The sequence below is a fragment of the Protomyctophum parallelum genome, assembly GCF_964188405.1.
Source record: "Protomyctophum parallelum genome assembly, chromosome: 8".
Classification (NCBI taxonomy): domain Eukaryota; kingdom Metazoa; phylum Chordata; class Actinopteri; order Myctophiformes; family Myctophidae; genus Protomyctophum; species Protomyctophum parallelum.
In genome coordinates this window covers 29923428-29948751 of record NC_139703.1, presented here as the reverse complement: position 1 = coordinate 29948751, position 25324 = coordinate 29923428, and the positions used below count along the sequence as shown (strand labels likewise).

General features: G+C 41.1%; 1 protein-coding gene across 1 annotated transcript; it reads left to right on the top strand.

The window, feature by feature from the left end:
* Window positions 1-22380: 22380 nt before the first annotated feature.
* Window positions 22381-25229, top strand: LOC310862635 (zinc-binding protein A33-like). Its single transcript, XM_083770628.1, has one exon. The coding sequence runs from the start codon at window positions 22616-22618 to the stop codon at window positions 24050-24052; it is 1437 nt and encodes a 478-aa protein (XP_083626754.1). The 5' UTR covers window positions 22381-22615; the 3' UTR covers window positions 24053-25229.
* The last annotated feature ends 95 nt before the right edge of the window (window positions 25230-25324 follow it).

Here is a 25324-nt window from a genome sequence, read left to right as displayed (position 1 = left end):
GTAGTGCTGAATGAAGTTACAGAAGTCGGAATGGTTTCACTGCCCGTGACAGCTGATGTTTGAGGTTGAGACTCAGAATGGCTGTTAGTAGTTGTTGCCGTTTGCGCTGAACGTTTTGTTGTTTCACTAGTTTGATCAGTTGACGAATAGGTGCTACTGGTTGTCATTGAAGAGATGGAGGGCCTCACAGATTGAGATGACACTGGGGATTCAACTGTGTTAGAAGGTGTTTTTGTAGTGCTGAATGAAGTTACAGAAGTCGGAATGGTTTCACTGCCCGTGACAGCTGATGTTTGAGGTTGAGACTCAGAATGGCTGTTAGTAGTTGTTGCCGTTTGCGCTGAACGTTGTGTTGTTGTTTCACTAGTTTGATCAGTTGACGAATAGGTGCTACTGGTTGTCATTGAAGAGATGGAGGGCCTCACAGATTGAGATGACACTGGGGATTCAGCTGTGTTAGAAGGTGTTTTTGTAGTGCTGAATGAAGTTACAGAAGTCGGAATGGTTTCACTGCCCGTGACAGCTGATGTTTGAGGTTGAGACTCAGAATGGCTGTTAGTAGTTGTTGCCGTTTGCGCTGAACGTTGTGTTGTTGTTTCACTAGTTTGATCAGTTGACGAATAGGTGCTACTGGTTGTCATTGAAGAGATGGAGGGCCTCACAGATTGAGATGACACTGGGGATTCAGCTGTGTTAGAAGGTGTTTTTGTAGTGCTGAATGAAGTTACAGAAGTCGGAATGGTTTCACTGCCCGTGACAGCTGATGTTTGAGGTTGAGACTCAGAATGGCTGTTAGTAGTTGTTGCCGTTTGCGCTGAACGTTGTGTTGTTGTTTCACTAGTTTGATCAGTTGACGAATAGGTGCTACTGGTTGTCATTGAAGAGATGGAGGGCCTCACAGATTGAGATGACACTGGGGATTCAGCTGTGTTAGAAGGTGTTTTTGTAGTGCTGAATGAAGTTACAGAAGTCGGAATGGTTTCACTGCCCGTGACAGCTGATGTTTGAGGTTGAGACTCAGAATGGCTGTTAGTAGTTGTTGCCGTTTGCGCTGAACGTTGTGTTGTTTCACTAGTTTGATCAGTTGACGAATAGGTGCTACTGGTTGTCATTGAAGAGATGGAGGGCCTCACAGATTGAGATGACACTGGGGATTCAACTGTGTTAGAAGGTGTTTTTGTAGTGCTGAATGAAGTTACAGAAGTCGGAATGGTTTCACTGCCCGTGACAGCTGATGTTTGAGGTTGAGACTCAGAATGGCTGTTAGTAGTTATTGCCGTTTGCGCTGAACGTTGTGTTGTTGTTTCACTAGTTTGATCAGTTGACGAATAAGTGCTACTGGTTGTCATTGAAGAGATGGAGGGCCTCACAGATTGAGATGACACTGGGGATTCAGCTGTGTTAGAAGGTGTTTTTGTAGTGCTGAATGAAGTTACAGAAGTCGGAATGGTTTCACTGCCCGTGACAGCTGATGTTTGAGGTTGAGACTCAGAATGGCTGTTAGTAGTTGTTGCCGTTTGCGCTGAACGTTTTGTTGTTTCACTAGTTTGATCAGTTGACGAATAGGTGCTACTGGTTGTCATTGAAGAGATGGAGGGCCTCACAGATTGAGATGACACTGGGGATTCAGCTGTGTTAGAAGGTGTTTTTGTAGTGCTGAATGAAGTTACAGAAGTCGGAATGGTTTCACTGCCCGTGACAGCTGATGTTTGAGGTTGAGACTCAGAATGGCTGTTAGTAGTTGTTGCCGTTTGCGCTGAACGTTGTGTTGTTTCACTAGTTTGATCAGTTGACGAATAGGTGCTACTGGTTGTCATTGAAGAGATGGAGGGCCTCACAGATTGAGATGACACTGGGGATTCAACTGTGTTAGAAGGTGTTTTTGTAGTGCTGAATGAAGTTACAGAAGTCGGAATGGTTTCACTGCCCGTGACAGCTGATGTTTGAGGTTGAGACTCAGAATGGCTGTTAGTAGTTGTTGCCGTTTGCGCTGAACGTTGTGTTGTTGTTTCACTAGTTTGATCAGTTGACGAATAGGTGCTACTGGTTGTCATTGAAGAGATGGAGGGCCTCACAGATTGAGATGACACTGGGGATTCAGCTGTGTTAGAAGGTGTTTTTGTAGTGCTGAATGAAGTTACAGAAGTCGGAATGGTTTCACTGCCCGTGACAGCTGATGTTTGAGGTTGAGACTCAGAATGGCTGTTAGTAGTTGTTGCCGTTTGCGCTGAACGTTGTGTTGTTGTTTCACTAGTTTGATCAGTTGACGAATAGGTGCTACTGGTTGTCATTGAAGAGATGGAGGGCCTCACAGATTGAGATGACACTGGGGATTCAGCTGTGTTAGAAGGTGTTTTTGTAGTGCTGAATGAAGTTACAGAAGTCGGAATGGTTTCACTGCCCGTGACAGCTGATGTTTGAGGTTGAGACTCAGAATGGCTGTTAGTAGTTGTTGCCGTTTGCGCTGAACGTTGTGTTGTTTCACTAGTTTGATCAGTTGACGAATAGGTGCTACTGGTTGTCATTGAAGAGATTGAGGGCCTCACAGATTGAGATGACACCACTGGGGATTCAGCTGTGTTAGAAGATGTTTTTGTAGTGCTGAATAATGTTACAGAAGTTGGAATGGTTTCACTGCCAGTGACAACTGATATGTGAGATTGAGACTCATTGGCAGTTGTTGCTGTTTGTGCTGAACGTTGTGTTGTTTCACTAGTTTGATCAGTTGACGAATGGGTGCTACTGGTTGACATTGAAGAGATTGAGGGCCTCACAGATTGAGATGACACCACTGGGGATTCAGCTGTGTTAGAAGGTGTTTTTGTAGTGCTGAATAAAGTTACAGAAGTTGGAATGGTTTCACTGCCAGTGACAACTGATATGTGAGATTGAGACTCATTGGCAGTTGTTGCTGTTTGTGCTGAACGTTGTGTTGTTTCACTAGTTTGATCAGTTGACGAATGGGTGCTACTGGTTGACATTGAAGAGATTGAGGGCCTCACAGATTGAGATGACACCACTGGGGATTCAGCTGTGTTAGAAGATGTTTTTGTAGTGCTGAATAAAGTTACAGAATTTGGAATGGTTTCACTGCCAGTGACAACTGATATCTGAGATTGAAACTCATTGGCAGTTGTTGCTGTTTGTGCTGAACGTTGTGTTGTTTCACTAGTTTGATCAGTTGACGAATGGGTGCTACTGGTTGACATTGAAGAGATGGAGGGCCTCACAGATTTAGGTGACACCACTGGGGATTCAGCTGTGTTTGAAGATGTTTTTGTAGTGCTGAATGAAGTTGCAGAAGTTGGAATGGTTTCACTGCCAGTGACAACTGATATGTGAGATTGAGACTCATTGGCAGTTGTTGCTTTTTGCGCTGAATGTTGTGTTTCACTAGTTTGATCAGTTGACGAATGGGTGCTACTGGTTGTCATTGAAGAGATTGAGGGCCTCACAGATTGAGATGACACCACTGGGGATTCAGCTGTGTTAGAAGATGTTTTTGTAGTGCTGAATAAAGTTACAGAAGTTGGAATGGTTTCACTGCCTGTGACAGCTGATGTTTTAGGTTGAGACTCAGAATGGCTGTTCGTAGTTGTTGCAGTTTGCGCTGAACGTTGTGTTGTTTCACTAGTTTGATCAGTTGACGAATGGGTGCTACTGGTTGTCATTGAAGAGATGGAGGGTCTCACAGATTTAGGTGACACCACTGGGGATTCAGCTGTGTTTGAAGTTGTTTTTGTAGTACTGAATGAAGTTGCAGAAGTTGGAATGGTTTCACTGCCAGTGACAACTGATATTTGAGGTTGAGACTCATTGGCAGTTGTTGCTGTTTGCACTGAACGTTGTGTTGTTTCACTAGTTTGATCAGTTGACGGATGGGTGCTACTGGTTGACATTGAAGAGATTGAGGGCCTCACAGATTGAGATGACACCACTGGGGATTCAGCTGTGTTAGAAGATGTTTTTGTAGTGCTGAATAATGTTGCAGAAGTTGGAATGGTTTCACTGCCAGTGACAACTGATATGTGAGATTGAGACTCATTGGCAGTTGTTGCTGTTTGTGCTGAACGTTGTGTTGTTTCACTAGTTTGATCAGTTGACGAATGGGTGCTACTGGTTGACATTGAAGAGATTGAGGGCCTCACAGATTGAGATGACACCACTGGGGATTCAGCTGTGTTAGAAGATGTTTTTGTAGTGCTGAATAAAGTTACAGAAGTTGGAATGGTTTCACTGCCAGTGACAACTGATATGTGAGATTGAGACTCATTGGCAGTTGTTGCTGTTTGTGCTGAACGTTGTGTTGTTTCACTAGTTTGATCAGTTGACGAATGGGTGCTACTGGTTGACATTGAAGAGATGGAGGGCCTCACAGATTTAGGTGACACCACTGGGGATTGGGCTGTGTTTGAAGATGATTTAGTAGTGCTCAATGAAGTTGCAGAAGTTGGAATGGTTTCACTGCCTGTGACAGCTGATGTTTTTGGTTGAGACTCAGAATGGCTGTTCGTAGTTGTTTTAGTTTCCGCTGAACGTTGTCTTGTTTCACTAGTTTGATCAGTTGACGAATGAGTGCTACTGGTTGTCATTGAAGAGATTGAGGGCCTCACAGATTTAGGTGATACCACTGGAGATTCATTTGATTGGCTAATCGTAGTTGTAGTTTGAGCTGAACTTTGTGTTTTTTCACTTGTTGTTTCAGCTGTGTTCGAAGATGTTTTCGTAGTAGGCCTACTGAATGAAGTTCTAGAAGTTGGATTATTTTCAACACCAGAGACAGTTGAGGTATTAGTTTCAGATTGAAAGGTTACTTCATGATACTCAATTGTCACATTATCACCAAAAGCGTGGCCAATACTGTCCAGGTTGCTTGAGTTGTTGAAGATATTGTTCAGTGCTTGTTGTAGTTCAGCGTTGAGGAACTTTGTTTGTATTTCATGTTCTGGATAGGTGTATTGCACCGTACTCTCAGCGACAACACTCCCATGTCTAAATAGATAGCAAAAGCATTGTTAAAGAACATGAATTATATACAGCAACATGCTATTATGAGTACACACAACCTATCTAAAAATATAATTTTGCTGTCCAGAGGAAACCACTGACTACAATTTTTAGGTTTTAGATACCCATAAATCAGTGCTATTAAATCAATGCCCATAAATCAGGGCTATTCTGTGTGTATAGCAAAACAATATTGAACCAATGAAGTTTTTTTTTGAAGCGCTTCGGAAAAAAACCTCCATTGGACCCTCAAACTGTCTGCTAAAGCAACTACCTCCACCACCTCTGCCTCTCATGCAAGTCATTGATAATACATAAAGTCACAATACCACTACGTTGATGAGGCAATATTGCAATGTTTTAAAAATATATGGTTTTCTTCATTTCCTGGAATTCTTTTTTTAATTTCCTGAAATTTTTACATTTTGGAGTTTCCATAGTTTATTACTATGAAATTTGATGAGTGCATTTGTGGTACCTGGAGAGGATCAGGATTAACCCACTCTTCCAGTGACCTTATGACCTGTAATCTACTCTGGCCAAAACATGAATTTTGCACACGAATCTAATTACAGGGTGAATCCATTTTTATTTTAGAGGCCATGACCGTTCTAACACCACCCTTAGAAAATAATTTACTTTGACTTCCGAGAGGCAAGGAACCATCTTAAAAAATAATAATCCAAACTTTCAGAAACGTTCACAGTTATATTTTAGATGTGTCTTAATCAATGTCCATGTCTACATAGTTTAGCACCAAATCAATGTAGATGTATTAGTAAAAAGAACCTAGTACCAGGGCCACAGAAAGTGACATAAAATTATGTAAAATCAGAACTACTTTCTGAAATAATATTAATTGAAGACAAATAACTTTTGAGTTAGACAGTGTACTGTTATGTGATGTTTATGATGCAACTTAGTAAACAACTAGAAAGGTCGCAATTAAAAAAAGAAAATTCCTGATGAAGCCTGTCGGTTTGACATATGTCTTGAGCGTGTGCGGCAAAAACTGTGGGAGGAGTAGTGCGTCAAAGTATCCAAATGTACAATAACACCACACTAAATAGCATTAGCTGCCACACCTCGGCTGTGACTCAGTATTTTGCGATTTGGCATAATAAATATACCTTCTTGTCATACACCAACTAATTTAACAAATTGTATTAGCTACAGCTGTAATGATTACGTCACAGAGTACCTAGTTCAGCAGCCTTGTTTTTTTTACTCTTCTATAATTATTTTTGAGGAGCCCCTCATTCAGCTATCAGTGTAGATTTCCGTCTTATACATAGCCTACATTAAATTCCCATTGACAATTAATCGATTAAATTTACGTCATATGTAGACTTAGTGTTTTGGTCCTACACAAACATTACATTTCCATTGACAATGAATGGACAATTTAAAGTATAGTGTCAAATAGGTGTCGTATCGGGACAATAATTCTATAATATATCGTGTAATTTGGGTCAACTACATTTCTGTGCTAAAGTCAAATGTCTGCAAGTTTGAAAGCAATCACGCATAGTCAAGTACCTTGGCTGGGTAGGTGTGAGAGGAAGTTAGCATACTATTGTTTCAACGAAGAGGCCACTTGATTAAATCTCAGACGTCACTCTGTTTGCATCTCCATGCCATTTGTATGTAAAAGTCTCAATCACACCCAGAAATTCAACTGTTTGACGTGACTCTGTATATAATGTCTGTAAATAGAATGTTAAGGGAGTCTTGCTTGGGCAGGCTGACCCACGGTCAGTCTGCCGTGTGCTCCCGTGGCACAGCATGGCCACAGGGAAGCTGATGCTATTCCGTCACTCTGGACTCTGTCTTTTGATTGAATAAATGGTCAACTCTACACTTCAGCTCATCTCTGCCTGCGTGTTTCTTCATCCGATCGTCTGAGCGTCTGAGGCTTTGATGCCTGGTACTCTTCGTCCTTTTTGCCTCTAGTAGTCTAGTTTTAGTTAGTGTGGTGGGTTAAAATTTACCACATAGGCATAGTGTCTATTTGTCATGATGATGTACGATGATAAGAGCGCCCCTCACTTCACGCGGGTGTGATTCTTAACATTTAGAGAGCAGCAAACTTGAAAGTGGCTTGGTGTTCACTGCAGTGGGATTGGCTGTATCAACTAGCCACTACAACAACAACTACAAGGGGAAAACTCAACGAGGAGGTTTATAACTTACTTTAGTTTGGTGACTTGTACATCTTTGAAGTTTTTTGGATCTGCTTTCTTGCACAGAAGAGTAAGCTGAAAATAAGATGAGCAGAGAATTATTTTCTTACATCTTGTTTACAAATTATAGAAACATCAGCAGTCTGAAATACCATATAAAATAAACATAATCGAAGTAATTCACCAATAATAATAGCTTTTTTCCATTTGGAAATTGCATAATTTGAATACTTGTTTTTTCCATAGGCTATACCGGTACTCTACCTGTTCAATCAAAATGTGGATTAACAGTTGTGACTCAGGAGAATTCAGATCTTTATAAGCAGGCACGAATTCCTTCATGATTTTCAAGGAAATGTTTGCCTTTCTTGTTGGTACATCACTTTCTGAAAGTGAAGCACATTTATTACATGTTAATAATCATAATTATTGTATACATTGTAATGTAGTAAATAAAAGCAAATAAATATTAAAATAATAATAATAGTAATAATAATAAATGTTCCTGTGTGTGTGTGTGTGTGTGTGTGTGTGTGTGTGTGCGCGCGCGCGGGTGGGTGTGTATATATACACATTGCATGTATATATATATACATTGCATATATATATATACACATGCACGCGCACGCACTCACACACACACCACACACACACACACACATACACACACACGCGCACACACACAAATTTATTAAATGTAGCGTAAATACACCGGATTTAGCGGAGATGCTATTTTCCATCCGTAGTCCCCGGACAATGAACACTAAACAAAACTGACATTACAAGACATGAGAGGACAGCATACAAAAACATGCATTTCAAAACACAGTAAAAGGAGAAAATAAGAAAAAAATTAAACTATTGCTAGGGCCAACTCTATTGTGGAACGACAGTCATACGTGATCACAAGACTGGTTGTTTTTCAGCCACTGTTTCAATTGACCTTTAAAAGCTGTGAAAGTGGGAGAGGGAGTTCATTCCAGTATTGACAACCTTTTATGGACAGTACATTTTGACTGAAGGTAGACTTTCTGCCATGGACCTCACAGTCACCCCTGGATGTAGACCTGGTGTCATACCTACTGTCTCTCTTTGTATGTATACATTCCTACAGTATAGCATAAAAGACTGTTTAGATTCTGTTAACTTTGTTTTGTGGTAATTACAGAAGGAATTGTAGACTGGGAAGACTCACCAGTGACAGGTAAAGTATCATTATCTCCAGAAGTGCTTGCTGAGTTTACTGCTGCTGACTCTGTTTTAAAGCGTATTTCAGATGTGGAAGACATGGACAGATGGCGATGCTCCTCTGTTTTGGGTAACATTAATCCAGGAGTAAGCATACTTTGCATAGTGGTTTGTTCAGGAGGTCTGGGATTCTCTGTTGGTTCAGTTGTAGATGTTGTACTTGTAAGTGTAGACTTTGTCGATAAAAATCTAGTAGGCGATGGGTTTTTTCCACTGTCATTGTGTGTTTTATAAAGCTCTGTAGAGGTATTTGTGGTATAGTTTGATGCATCTGTTGTTTCCAAATGTCTTGCTGGAATTCTATTTCCCTGGGTTGTTGAAGTAATGTCCTGTGTGCTCAATACTGTTTTGTGTGTAGCTACACTTGCATTTGTACTATTTTGCAATAATGGAATAATTCTGAAATCCTCCAGGGGCTCACTTTCACCGATATTAGATCTTTCATTCGTTCGATTTAGACCTTTATATTTGTCTGTAATCCCTGGTTTCCTCAATGTATGTTCTGATTTATCTTGTGCTGGATCCTTATTTCCTGTGTAATGAGAACATGTGAGACATTAGTATGAGGAACATACAGGGCTATAGCATGTCCTTGCGTCAAGCATGGCATTTGGTGAACATCAATCCGTTCATTCCATTCGTCCTTGCAAAATACATTTCCCCATATACGCAAGACAATTGCTGGGCCCCCTGTAAAATATATGTTACTGGGCTCCTGAGTGTTAGTTGACAAAACACTGACATTTTAATGAATGGATTTTACTGTTCACCTGCCCTGCATCAAATAATGAGATCGGTGATCTTCCTCGTTTAAAGAGGATAGATCCATTCTTCATATTGTCCGAATGTCTGACTCATCACCAGACCAGGAAACGTTTATCCAATCTTTATTGTGTGTGTGTGTGTGTGTGTGTGTGTGTAATATGTGTTGTGTTAGTGGGCTAAAAATAGCCACTTGACCTCATCACATTTGTGAAGACGGCTATGGCCATTTTTAGCCCAAGGAGTGTTTTTTGTGCAAAACTAATGCTTGGAATGGATTCAGAATCATGAAAACCCCCTAGTTTGACATGTCACATGCTACTTAAAGCAGAATGAATTTGAGGTAATTTTGCCTTATTGTGCCTTAAGAGGTTGTTGATGGTGGCCATATGGATTTGGGGCTCTCATGAATTTTGCCCGCATTTTTGCGAGGTACATGGGGGCTCAATTAGTTTTTTAACCTTCATAGATGATAAGTCCACTGAGAAACGGACCTTTGCTCTCCACGGTCACGGAAGTATCAGATACGACCCCACTATGTGTGTGTGAGTGTGAGAGAGGTGCGTGCGTGCGTGAGTGCGTGCGTGCGTGCGTGCTTGCGTGCGTGCGTGCGTGCATGCGTGTGTGTGTATCTCTACTGCCACACCAGAGCGGAAACGGTTTTGCGCTGCCGACAGTCTCGGCTGTCGGCAGCCGAAAAACTGGGTTTTTAGACAGCTGGTGGATGGAGAAAATGCTCCACTTCCGCCGACGACTTGCGCGACGGCCAGCTTACATCTGACGCTCTCCTCTGCGGCAGATGTAAGCTGCCGACAAGCATAAAAATGAAGTGTGTCACCCGGCAGTGATAGGCACTAGCCAATGGAACAGATGCAGCCTGCATCCCATCCACTGGGCGTTTATTCACTTGTAGTTTTCTTCTTTCACGGAGTCAAACGCCCCCTGGGAGGGAATTGTGAAGCCATGTCCTCGAAGTAACATTCTGTCCAAATTGTTAACAAAACATTGAAAAATCGTCTGAAGAAATGGAAAGCAGTGGTTCTCATGTTTGCTTCAGATCACCTCTGTAATCTTTTCATCCATGGCACCCCTGGTTGAATTACATTGTCATTTACTGTAACCCTGATCCTTGATGACATTGAAAATAACTTTATACTTTATAAAATAGCCCGTTCTCTTCAGCCTACACAGCCTTCTCATCATCATCATTATTATCCTTCTCCGTGGTGGTCTAGTGGTTAGTGTTTGGTGCTCTCACCGCCGCGGCCAGGGTTCGATTCCCGGTCAGGGAACACTGTTTTATGATGAATTCCTGTTCTGTTCTTTAACTATATAGAAGTGTCTATTTGTACGTCTCTAAATGTTTTGATGAATTGAACAAGGTGGACCCTCTTGTAAACAAGTGTAATGCTTAATTGGGTCGTCCACTCACAGTTAACAGTCTTTGTATTGAGTTTGTGCTTGAAATGTACTGTAATTCTGCAAACTGTTAATAAATATTTAAATCAATCAATCAAAAATCTCCTTCTCACCGCCGGGTGACACACTTCATTTTTCTGCTTGTCGGCAGCTTACATCTGACGCGGAGGAGAGCGTCAGATGTAAGCTGGCCGTTGCGCAAGTCGTCGGCGAAAACAAAACCAGTGTAGCCTCGGCCGGGAGGCGAACCCGGGTTCCCCGTTCCAAAGGCACGTAAGTTAACCAGTCGACTAGACAGTCATGACTCGATAGCCAAGTAGCAACGCAGCACCGTATAGCCTACACTAGAATGCGCCTTTGTCTGTGTCAACATCTTGTCACTCAATTGTCACTCTCACGCCCACTTCGCCAACCAAGAAATAGAGGACTACAGGCCATAAATAGGCTTCCGTGTGCGTCTCCTCTCGGGACCGCCCAAAGCCCCGGAAGAAGTCAAAGTGTCGGCAGCCGACAACCGAAACTGTCGGCTGCGCAAAATCTTTTTCCGCTCCTGTGTGGAAACAAGGTAAGCTGGCCGTCACGCAAGTCGTCGGCGGAAGTGGAGCATTTTCTCCATCCACCAGCTGTCTAAAAACCCGTTTTTTCGGCTGCCGACAGCCGAGACTGTCGGCAGCGCAAAACCGTTTCCGCTCTGGTGTGGCAGTAGAGTATATCACAACCCATCCTTTATTTGCCCTGGAGCGGTGATAAGCTTATACAATAAGCGGCTCAATAATGACCATCCCTGGCACAATCTGTTTGTGCTGCTGCCGGCAGGTGATGCCATCAGGCACCTACATAGTCTTACATCTACACCTGTAAACGAGTGATTTCTTCACCACCTTTATTTTACCAGGAGAAGTGCCATTGACATTAAAAGTCTCTTTAAAGGGAGTTCTGGCCAAGACAGGTTCAGAACTTCAGATGAAGCTTCACATAAAATAAAGTAAATGAAACAGCTAAATGAATATCGATTTAAAACAACATGAAACAATACAGATTAACCGCGTTCAGTAACAGGACATGTGCACACTGCACAGTGGTAAATATTGTCCTTTATCTTTGTAACAATTACATTAAGCGATCTTTCCAAGAGGTTATATGGCAGTCTAATGTGTTTGTCAAATTACATACTCAATAAATAAACCCCAATTCATACTTTGTCGTACAACATTGTCACACGCTGGAAATTGCGTAAAAGTGAGTATGAGCTCACAACATATCACAGATCTGATGTTTTGTGAACCTAAGATCAGCTATTTCTGGAGCACTAGGCATTGGGCATTTAATGCTATGGGTATGTGATGAACAAATTATCGACTGACATTCGTCAGTTGGATAACTCCAAGTAATGATGAATCTCAGAGTGATAGCATTGCAATCAGGACTCTAATTGCAATTATCTATTACATCAGAATTATTACCAATAGTATAATCAAGTTTAATGACTGTGAATTATAGATCGGCTATTTGCTAACTATATTAACAAAAACACTCTTATTTCTGTGTAGGGAGAAATTGGATGGGAAATAAAAATATATCAACCTACCTCTTTCTTCTGCAAAGAACACACTCAATGCAGTCACTAAAATTACCAAACAGGTAAGGGCTGTTAGAAGGGCAAGCACTCTTTTCCAATTTAAGGGTCCCAAAGACAACCACTTCTTCTTTGTCATATTGATTAAGATCACTTGTCTGATGGTCTGTGGTATCCAAAGTTTGATCCTTAAGTTAGGCTATATCAACATTCTGTATACATGTAAGATGAAATTCACAGTATACTGCATGTATGCGTCATCGATGATCAACTGTGGTGGACTGAGGTCGATGTTGATATAGCCAGCCTAGTGCACACCTTTGGCAAACCCTCAAAATGATTGAGGCTTGGTACTGACATGGTTCTGAAGTTGGTTTCATGTCATTTGAAATGCACGCGCACATGCACACGTACACGCACACACACGCACACGTACACATGCACACGTACACGTACACATGCACACGTACACGCACGCACGCACGCACGCACGCACGCACTCACGCACGCACACACACACACACACACACACACACACACTAATCATGTCATTACCATGGTCAGTATCATGTCAGTTGTGTTCGAATTCAAACATGTTGTGTTCCCTTTCAAAAATGTTGCGCTCCACTTCAAAAAAATCCACTTCAATATATGTGTGTATATAGCTGTCGGGCAGAGAAACCAGCTAACTCCATTTTCATCAATTTTTTATTTTTAATAAATCAGTGCTAGAATACCCTTTACGTTTGTGTGTGGGTATTACATCTGGAATCTGTTTTATTTATAAGGCTAGTGCCTATTGTTGGAAAGCTACCACTTGTATCGCAATGAGGACAGGTTGAAACTTTGCTGTTGGGGAGAAACCACCTAACTCCAAAATGTTCATTTTCCCGGAAATGAACAGATTTTTTTCTTTCTTTTTAAACAAAGCAATACTGCCTCATCAAAGTTGGTATTGTGACTTTATATATTGTCAATGACTTGCATGAGAGGGGGAGAGGTGGTGGAGTTTGACGGTCCAATAGAGTTAAGAGGTTTTTTCAAAAGCTCTTTTTAATACTTTTCATTGGTTCAATATTTTTTAACCAACACACAGACATAAAGGGTGTTCATTCTGTTCAATAGCATTGATTCATGGAAGAAAATTATAAAATGATAACCTCACAAACGGAGTTAAGTGGTTTCCTTCCGACAGCGACAATATTCAAATTGACCCAGAGCATGGTCTGAACCTGAAGTTCAGCTGGTTTTTTTAATGCCCCAATTTCTTCGAATGATCTTCAGCACATGCTATTATGATGCTAAAAATCTATTCTCGATGGACAATTTCAACCACGATAATAAACCTGTGTCTCTTTTGACAGATAGTTTTAAAAATGGTGTGTTTTATTCTGTTTTATTGTTGCTAGCATAATTGAAAACAAACCCATCTCAAATGTTGATCATTGTAATACTTCAAGAAGTTAGACATCCAACACCATAGCGCAAATACTGCTATTAATAGAACTATTAATTTTCTTTGGCTGAACACCTTTTGACTACAGCAGGGGTGTCTAAAGTGCGGCCTGTGCGTGAATCTATTCTATGTCCGATCATAGACATGGTAACGTCCCGCCTGCCTACCGACACTGCCCGTCTTACCAGACCTCCGAGGTGAATAGCTAAGGTGGAGATGGTGGATAGTTTGGTGAATAATACAACTTAAAGTTATATTAATAAGTACGGTATAATATGAGGGACAGAGAATGACAGCTTGGCACACACGACAGAATATTGTTTATGCCGTTTGCTTTGATTGAATAATTGATTGAACACGTATGTTCTGTGTTCTAAATAAAGTGTTTGTGTTGATTATCGTGTATTAATCTAATATAGTAAACTAATACTATTATACTAAAAAGGATAAAGATGAAGGGAAAAGAGATATTTTCCAAGTTTACACATGTATACAAAGCAGCAGTGACAAATTAAGAACTGTGTGCAAAATGTATCAGGTCACATAGACCATACAGACCGAGGTTACTACGGCATAAACAATATTTGTTTTTCAATTCTACAAAAATAGAAGTTACTGTCGCACATGCCAAGCTGTCATTCTCTTGTGTTATATGGTAGGCCTACTTCTATTATACCACCACGGAGTAACCTCGTGTGAGACTATCCAACAAAATAGCTATCCACCTCGGAGGAAAGTCTGGTGCGGCCGGCAGTGTCGGTAGGCCAATCAGAGGCATGCGGGGCGTTACCATTTCTATGCTCGGACGTAGAATAGATTCACGCCCCAAATGCGGCTGTGGGACGAATTTTATACGGCCCACCCAACAGTATGGGACATTTTTACATTCAAGTTTTTTTACCTGGGCATTTCCCAGAGTATAATTTGTCAGTGTTCCTTGTATTTATTTTTACCATGCTCGCCTGGTTACATTTGGTAATGTGACATATGGCTGAGTTACACTTTTTGTTCACAGCACACACCTGACAAATGACCATTGATATTAAATATTGATAGTTAAATAGAATCGTTTAAATGCGATGCATATGTTATGTATGTGACTTTGTTATAGTCCGACATACAGCCCTTGGGTGTTTTCATATTTTCTAATATGGCCCCCTTTGAAAAAGGTTTGGACACCCCTGGACTTTTTCAAGGTTATCGTATGCAATGATTAAATGTGTTTTTTACAGAATTAAATATGCAAATAAATATTCAATACAATATTTACACAATGGCAATCAGTTGGACGTGATGACAGCATGACATAACTCATAACATAACTGACTTAAGCACAAACCACACCAATGACTCGCCGTAGACTGTCCTCAGTATGAGCCCAGTAAATTGTTGCTGCAATACAAGGAAGGTACAAACATTTAATTTGTAATCTTGAATCATGGGGAAAGTTGTCCACACCTTTGTTTGCTTATTGTAAATCCATTGAGGAAATATCATGCAACAAAAAAAAACAAGCTCATTGGTTCCTGTTTGCTTTATTTGATTTACTTAACAATGAAATAACATACCGTACTAACAAGATTATATCCACCATTCTATCAATTTATCTATCATGAACTGAGGGTAGCATACCACCCTGTGTATGGGCATTATCTAAGATTCATACTTTATTATGTATCAGTTCCATGCACCACATATAGACAAACTACAATTCAATTCAAAGGAACTTTATTGGCATGAGAAACCGTTTACATTGCCAAGTGTCAAAATATAATAAGAAACGTTAAAAATAGGGGAAATATATACAGTTGTAGGGGTAAACTGAGCTATGTCACATTGCGGCGTTATGTACATGTCAGTATCATTGTCAATATCATGGTCAGTATCATGTCACTTGATACCATGATACAAAATGAAGAGTCACGTTGACAATTTGGAAATGTTTTTATGCCATTTACTATAATATAGGAATGTGTAGCTGATGAGGGCAGTAGAATGAATGAACTAATATGAGAAATCAAAAGACAAAAGATTGGCCCTTTTTGGCACGCGGTACCACTGCATGAATGACGCATTTCTGCCAACAATCCTATATGTATTGTGCACATTAAAAACAAGGGGGTGGAAAGTGGATAATACAGAGTCAGATCAATTTTCACACTGCCATGGATCATTGCAAGGATAGTTTTTAAGGTCAAAACAAAGGCACCACGAAAATACAGTAAACTGGTTTAATTTAATTAAGTCACACAAAACAGGAAATACGTCTGCGATGGTAGATTTATGAAAATGTATGGTCCAAGTCCGTCCCCCCCCCCCCCACACACACACACACACGTCACACACACACACGCACGCACGCACGCATGCACACACACACACACACACACACACACACACACACACACACACACACACACACACACAGACACACACACACACTAATCATGTCATTACCAATACCATGGTCAGTATCATGTCAGTTGTGTTCGAATTCAAACATGTTGTGTTCCCTTTCAGAAATGTTGCGCTCCACTTCAAAAAAATCCACTTCAATATATGTGTGTATATAGCTGTCGGGCAGAGAAACCAGCTAACTCCATTTTCATCAATTTTTTATTTTTAATAAATCAGTGCTAGAATACTCTTTACGTTTGTGTGTGGGTATTACATCTGGAATCTGTTTTATTTATAAGGCTAGTGCCTATTGTTGGAAAGCTACCACTTGTATCGCAATGATGACAGGTTGAGACTTTGCTGTTGGGGAGAAACCACCTAACTCCAAAATGTTCATTTTCCCGGAAATGAACAGATTTTTTTCTTTCTTTTTAAACAAAGCAATACTGCCTCATCAAAGTTGGTATTGTGACTTTATATATTGTCAATGACTTGCATGAGAGGGGGAGAGGTGGTGGAGTTTGACGGTCCAATAGAGTTAAGAGGTTTTTTCAAAAGCTCTTTTTAATACTTTTCATTGGTTCAATATTTTTTAACCAACACACAGACATAAAGGGTGTTCATTCTGTTCAATAGCATTGATTCATGGAAGAAAATTATAAAATTATAACCTCACAAACAGAGTTAAGTGGTTTCCTTCCGACAGCGACAATATTCAAATTGACCCAGAGCATGGTCTGAACCTGAAGTTCAGCTGGTTTTTTTAATGCCCCAATTTCTTCGAATGATCTTCAGCACATGCTATTATGATGCTAAAAATCTATTCTCGATGGACAATTTCAACCACGATAATAAACCTGTGTCTCTTTTGACAGATAGTTTTAAAAATGGTGTGTTTTATTCTGTTTTATTGTTGCTAGCATAATTGAAAACAAACCCATCTCAAATGTTGATCATTGTAATACTTCAAGAAGTTAGACATCCAACACCATAGCGCAAATACTGCTATTAATAGAGTGATGTATAAATTCGATAGTTTAGTTCCAATTATCAGCTTATGTCTACAAACCTAGGTCATATTGTTTTACTGTCTCACAGGCCTCTCCCCAGGAGGGCCCGGGAAACCTAGCCTGAGGAAGGTTCCCATGCTAAATACTAAATACAGGTTACCATCTGTTGGCCTTTAGAAGTACGATTTAAGACACCCCAATTGATTTTGTTTGAAGTCATACAGTGATAAAACAGTAGATTGCACACTGTATGGTTACCATCTGTTTCTGTCAAACAAAGGGGCCTTCAGTAGGTGACCGTCTGCACTCCAGGGGGGTGGAGACAGTCCTTATCTTACATGTAAGTCATGGCTACACTGGGAACGGTATGAAGGCGGGTCCTGGGGTCCTGGGGAGACAGTAGCCTAATGTCATTCTTCTTTTTAACCTAAAGTATAATTGGGTCTAAATCAAGTTAATAATATCTTCTGCCTATTTTTATTACTTAAGGTTTAAATTCATTACATATGGTAATCAATGTCCTGTATATTTAATATGGTACATGCATTTCATTCTTATAGTTACTGGTGTTAAATAAGGTTCAGGTAATACTTCATAATATAGTATAAGATGTTTAGTTAGTCCTATCGATATAAACCGTATAGTTAAGTATGGGACATGCAGCTACAGATGTCCCGCCTATCTTCACAGGCAGATCCTGTGAAGGCAACGTTTTGATTGGCTAACCCAAGCAGAGGCTGTCTGCTGGATCCGGAGGAGGGACTTGAACCTAATATATTACAATGTTTGAGACTAATGTCGGTGTGTTGTCATTACGTAAAAGTTGATTCGAAGAGGCTATACCTAATGTCAACTCCGTTTTGGGGCCTTTGTTTCCTGAAAACTCCTGTGAGCCGAGACTTTGATCATTAAAACTTGATATTACAAACTTTGGGTTTCCTCCGTCTGGAAGTTCTTTGAGAGAGACCACACTGCCGTCTGTACAACAACCGCTGCCTCGACCGTGAAAATATACTTCAAGAGCTATTAATTTTCTTTGGCTGAACACCTTTTGACTACAGCAGGGGTGTCTAAAGTGCGGCCCGTGCGTGAATCTATTCTATGTCCGATCATAGACATGGTAACGTCCCGCCTGCCTCTGATTGACCTACCGACACTGCCCATCTTACCAGACCTCCGAGGTGAATAGCTAAGGTGGAGATGGTGGATAGTTTGGTGAATAATACAACTTAAAGTTATATTAATAAGTACGGTATAATATGAGGGACAGAGAATAACAGCTTGGCACACACGACAGAATATTGTTTATGCCGTTTGCTTTGATTGAATAATTGATTGAACATGTACGTTCTGTGTTCTAAATAAAGTGTTTGTGTTGATTATCGTGTATTAATCTAATATAGTAAACTAATACTATTATACTAAAAAGGATAAAGATGAAGGGGAAAGAGATATTTTCCAAGTTTACACATGTATACAAAGCAGCAGTGACAAATTAAGAACTGTGTGCAAAATGTATCAGGTCAAATAGACCATACAGACCGAGGTTACTACGGCATAAACAATATTCGTTTTTCAATTCTACAAAAATAGAAGTTACTGTCGCACATGCCAAGCTGTCATTCTCTTGTGTTATATGGTAGGCCTACTTCTATTATACCACCACGGAGTAACCTCGTGTGAGACTATCCAACAAAATAGCTATCCACCTCGGAGGAAAGTCTGGTGCGGCCGGCAGTGTCGGTAGGCCAATCAGAGGCATGCGGGGCGTTACCATTTCTATGCTCGGACGTAGAATAGATTCACGCCCCAAATGCGGCTGTGGGACGAATTTTATACGGCCCACCCAACAGTATGGGACATTTTTACATTTTTTACCTGGGCATTTCCCAGAGTATAATTTGTCAGTGTTCCTTGTATTTATTTTTACCATGCTCGCCTGGTTACATTTGGTAATGTGACATATGGCTGAGTTACACTTTTTGTTCACAGCACACACCTGACAAATGACCATTGATATTAAATATTGATAGTTAAATAGAATCGTTTAAATGCGATGCATATGTTATGTATGTGACTTTGTTATAGTCCGACATACAGCCCTTGGGTGTTTTCATATTTTCTAATATGGCCCCCTTTGAAAAAGGTTTGGACACCCCTGGACTTTTTCAAGGTTATCGTATGCAATGATTAAATGTGTTTTTTACAGAATTAAATATGCAATTAAATATTCAATGCAATATTTACACAATGGCAATCAGTTGGACGTGATGAGAGCATGACATAACTCATAACATAACTGACTTAAGCCCAAACCACACCAATGACTCGCCGTAGACTGTCCTCAGTATGAGCCCAGTAAATTGTTGCTGCAATACAAGGAAGGTACAAACATTTAATTTGTAATCTTGAATCATGGGGATAGTTGTCCACACCTTTGTTTGCTTATTGTAAATCCATTGAGGAAATATCATGCAACAAAAAAAACAAGCTCATTGGTTCCTGTTTGCTTTATTTGATTTACTTAACAATGAAATAACATACCGTACTAACAAGATTATATCCACCATTCTATCAATTTATCTATCATGAACTGAGGGTAGCATACCACCCTGTGTATGGGCATTATCTAAGATTTATACTTTATTATGTATCAGTTCCATGCACCACATATAGACAAACTACAATTCAATTCAAAGGAACTTTATTGGCATGAGAAACCGTTTACATTACCAAGTGTCAAAATATAATAAAAAACTTTAAAAATAGGGAAAATATATACAGTTGTAGGGGTAAACTGAGCTATGTCACATTGCGGCGTTATGTACATGTCAGTATCATTGCAAAATGAAGAGTCACGTTGACAATTTGGAAATGTTTTTATGCCATTTACTATAATATAGGAATGTGTAGCTGATGAGGGCAGTAGAATGAATGAACTAATATGAGAAATCAAAAGACAAAAGATTGGCCCTTTTTGGCACTCGGTACCACTGCATGAATGACGCATTTCTGCCAACAATCCTATATGTATTGTGCACATTAAAAACAAGGGGGTGGAAAGTGGATAATACAGAGTCAGATCAATTTTCACACTGCCATGGATCATTGCAAGGATAGTTTTTAAGGTCAAAACAAAGGCACCACGAAAATACAGTAAACTGGTTTAATTGAATTAAGTCACACAAAACAGGAAATACGTCTGCGATGGTAGATTTATGAAAATGTATGGACCAAGTCCGTCCCCCCACACACACACACACACACACACACACACACACACACACACACACACACACACACACACACACACACACACACACACACACACACACACACACACACACACGCGTCACATGTACGTACACACTCAGTTCATAGCTGCTACTGCAAACAAAACGTTTTATGCAATCATTACAAACATTCCTGACCTGGTGGAGACCTTCTAGTTTGTACTGTTTTTCTCCATCCTCTGATCTTTCTCCAGTTTCTGGTGGCAGCAATTCTGAGCACATTTGTAGCAAACCTCAACAGGACTCTTATTGTTATGTGATGATCATGATAAAGTTCTGTATCATTGAACTCACTAGGTGTAGCAAACTTCCTTGAAGGTCAATGAACACATTATTCTTGTGGTGCTAGATTGTACACAGCACAATCTTTATCTTTTAGTACAGAATTGATTCCATATATGTCGCCAGTGCCAGCATTTGCCCAGCACAGTCTGCCTACCCAGGCGGATGCGTGCACGCTTCTTTCCCTCAGGGGGTCTTACTGGTTATATTGCATTTAGTGAAATTTGATTAAACAAAAGGTCTCTCACTGTTATTATGAAGCACCAACATCAATTTTCATCAAGTTTAGAATACATTTCTTTTGATAATTACATTGAATTCACAAACTAAACGTGTGTGAAATTCACCCGAACACCTGTAGAAAAAAACAGGGATGTGGCACTGTGGCAGGGAATTGAGGGAAACAAACCTACCTCCTATGATGTCACTGAGCATCTGTAAGATCTGTGTTAATTTAAATCAGTAGTGTTCCTTTTTATTTTTCACTGTGTGGATATACCTTCCAGAGGGGATGTCACATTTTCCACCGATTCAACACAATCCACTGACAACTTATCAATTCAACATTATGTCTCTGTGGTTAGAGCAACAGACTGACATGGTGAAGCTGTACATTTCTCATCGCGAGTAACCTAACCCAGTACCTCTTGTGTGTGTGTGGTAGGAACTGCCGGTCACTCTTCACAAAGAATTCCACTATTATTTCACTCCACCCAGTGGTTTAATGTTACTGCCACACTATAGAAAGACTGGAGAAGTGAGAATGAGAAGTCACCTCATGAAACTTAAAACACCACAATGGAGGAAGAGCTCATAAAGAGTCATCTGAGTATTTGGTTAAAGCAACCACACCCACCCTACATGCTGTGACATGAGTGGGTCAAATCTCCCAAATGAGTTAGATCCACTGGGATGTTGATGTGTATTTTCTTACAGGGCTCTGTGGATTAATTTACCTAATTCCTTTGTTGAAGTTGCTGTTGAAATGAATAGGAGATCCAAGCAGGCACATTTCCTTCTTTACATTTATTGGTCAGCAATCTACAGGTTACAACTAAGCATTCGTTCCATGGTTACAGCATATATTGAGGCCTTCGTCCCAGGCAGAGCTGTGTGTGTGCGTGCACGTGAGTTCACCCTTAAGGCTCTATTGCCTCTGGTCTATTTTGAAAGCATTCTTGAGTGATAAAACCTCACAATGTCCACTATATAGCAGGATGAACTCACAGCTGTTGCACACTGACTATCTTAAAGTGTCCCTATAGGCTTATTTAGTGACTTGCTATCCTAGATGACGTCTTCACTCAGGCTTCCCTGCATGTGACCTCCTATAGGCCGAAGTGTTATGTGTACAATTATGACATATGTTGAGAGGCAAAATATACATCATCGTCAATTAAAGTCTATGCTCAAATATATATTATAAAAAAGAGAGAATCATGAGTGGCTTTTCACTCTCACTTAACCTCCGCTCCACAAGAGGGAGACTACATGTGTACCCCCCCCTCCCCCCACTCATGGCTCTGTATGGATCCCATGGCCGGGAGGGACGGTCGAGCTGTGTGATTGGCTAGTTGGTTGTTGACATGTATATAGTTCCATCTTATGACCGTGCAGCGCACCAAAACAGCAGACAACAAGCTCACAACGCGTCACATCTGCGACGCGTTGTGAGCTTGTAGCTCTGCTGTTCCCGGGACGCGACTCCGTCGTACGACGAAGGCCAACGTTGCGAGTTGGTAGGATACTTCCGGACACTTTGGAATGTGAGACGACAAGAGAAGGTTTGAAGACGGAACTTAGTCAAATATAGGGTTTGACATTTAAAATTCATGTCAGATAGGTTACAAGTTCCGTCGATCATATTTGAGCTTAGGAAGCTTATTCCCAGGCTGTTATAAAGACTGGAGAAACGTGATCCGCGTCGTGTTATAAAGCTATAACGTTAGCCAACGCCATCTGCGAAGAGCTAAAACAACAACATGGCCACCGGCGGTACCAACGAAGACTGGAAGAAAGAGCTGATCTGTCCAATATGTCTGGATTACTTCAAAGAGCCCGTCATGTTAAATTGTGGCCACAACTTCTGCCGGGAGTGCATCTGCATGCACTGGGATGAAAATCGCGATCATTTCGAAGGCTACGCGTGTCCCCAGTGCAGAGCGGTGTTCAACAAGGCCAGCTTCACCAAGAACTTCCTGGCACAGAACATGGTGGACAAGCTGGACATGCTGGGCTCCAGTTCCGCGCCGGAGAAGCCTGTGCAAATGGATGGCAAGTGTGAGAAACACGGCGAGGAGCTGAAGCTGTACTGCCACACTGATAAGAGGCCCATCTGCGTGGTCTGTAGGGAATCTAAGCTCCATAGACGACATCAAGTAGCCCCGGTGAGTGAGATCGTCAACGACCTGAAAGCAGAGCTGGAGAGCAGGCTGACGGTGCTCAGGCGGCACAAGATCCAGTGTGTCAAAGTGAAGGTGGCCGACGAAAGCATCAAAAGTGAAGCCAAGCAGAGGAAGCGGAGGCTTAGGGATAAGATCGAAGCAGACGTCGGTGTGCTTGTCCAGTTCCTGCTGGACGAGAGAGACTCGTTGCTGGAGAGCCTTAATGCCGATGAAAGAGCAGCCGTCAATGTTATAGATGACAACCTGGATATGTTGGACACTGAGTTGGCCAAGGTGGACTCCGAGATGGATGATATCAACACCCACCTAACTGGCAAAACCAACTTCGAGAAGCTCACGAAAACGTACAACGACGTCGTACGTGCGCGTGCCAAGCCCTTGGTGACTCCTAAATCGTCCGAGAGTGCAAGTGACTGGTCGGACTTCCCGGAGCCCTTCCAGCTCATCGTTTGGAAGAAGATGATGCATGTCCTACACACTATGCCTCAGAACCTGACCATGGACCCTGACACGGCTCACCCCAACCTGTTCATCACAGACTTTGACACCAAAGTGGAGGAGGGCCACATGCGGCTGAACGATCTTCCCGATCTGCCCTTTCGCTTCAATCGATTTGGTGGCGTCCTGGCCACGGCTCACTACTCTGCCGGTCAACACTACTGGGAGGTGGACGTGAAGGACAAGGGCGTGTGGTACCTGGGAGTCACCTCCGAGAACAGCAACAGGAAGGGCTTCGTCAACCTCACACCGGCCAATGGGTACTGGAGCCTGTGCCTTCAGGACCGCCTGTACGCCAACGAGGAGGACCAACGGGTCCCCGTGGCCGACTACTGGAACTCCCCGCGCGTCGGCGTGTACCTGGACTACGACAACGGCCGTGTCAGCTTCTACGATGCCGTCACCATGAAGAAGCTGTTTGTGTTTGACACCTGCTTTCATGAGCCCGTCTACCCTTTCTTCAGCCCTGGAAAGAACGATCCTGGGAGCAGGCTTCAGATATGCCACTATTATTGATGTTTTGTTTTGTGTTCTTTAGCAGGAGTATTTTCACTGGGCAAAGTGGGCCGTATATCAGCAGTTAACTGATGTAAGCATTTGAGAAATTATAAATGGTTTGTGTCAATTAAACCATAAATCTCTTGTTTATACGTTGCAAAACGGGTAGCAGCGTAAGGTTTCGTATGCTGATTTTGAGGGTGTGAAGACAAAATTCTGATGTCTCTGCATTTAGAGAACAGTGCCTAGAGCTCTGTATCCATGCATTTAAACATGATTTTTCTCCTTTTTAGGAAATCAATTATTTTGTTGGAAGTATGCTGCAGTAACCTAACAGTTATTGACTGAGCACTGCAGTTCAGTATATGTGGATGGTATTGGTACAGTAGTTTTGAAGCAGGCAACCTGAAGCGTGATTTATTGTCTGTCGCACTACGACTACGCCATCATTCCCCAAACATCGCAGATCGCGTCACACCAGCGATGTGTTGTGAGATAATTTGTATTGTGAGATAAGTGTTGAGTTGCAAAGTGTTCTGAAGGCACCGTTTACTCCATGTTCTTTACTTCGCAATCTTAAAATATAGGTTCAAATTACCTATTCATCTATGTTATGATAGAATTGAATAGAATTTATGTAAAAGTAGGCCATTTTATTTATCTCCCTGCCTGGATAAACATGTAGAACTGGTTGCTGCTGCTATACAATGGCCAACTGGGAGGTTCTCCACATATTAACCAGGTTGCCTGCAAAGAAGTCTCAAAATATGAAAGATGAGTGAATTAAACGGCACAGCTGTGTATGGTTTATTTCATTGCCATTAATCATTTTGGGAATTATCTTACACAAACATTACCAGGAGGAAAGAGGTTAAATCTGATTATCTAATGTGTTCATATTTCGGTTGCGTTTCTGGTCCTGATGATCAATCTGTGGTTTTAACAGATCTGTTTGAAGGCCACTGGCCAATGACTCGTGTCAAGGTAGTGAGTCAAATGTGTTTCATTTATTTGAACACCACCTGCCTCCTATTTTAGTTAAAATTGTATTTTGTATTTTTAACATGCTGTTTTTTAATTTTTTGTTTTCTCGTACAGCTATGCCACATGCTTATGCTATGTCTTATTCTACATGGCTCAAAAAGGACATTATCATATTTTGTAATATAATAAATCCAGTCCTTTTTCAGTTTTCTATTTTGTCCTGAACTCATTGATGAATGCACATCAACCATTTGTACACATTTCTAATAATTATTATACTCTAGCAATGACAGGTGATGTGTCTCA

What these genes read in the sequence shown, in the direction of transcription:
- LOC310862635 (XM_083770628.1), top strand. Translation starts at nt 22,616, where the DNA reads ATGGCCACCGGCGGTACCAACGAAGACTGGAAGAAAGAGCTGATCTGT.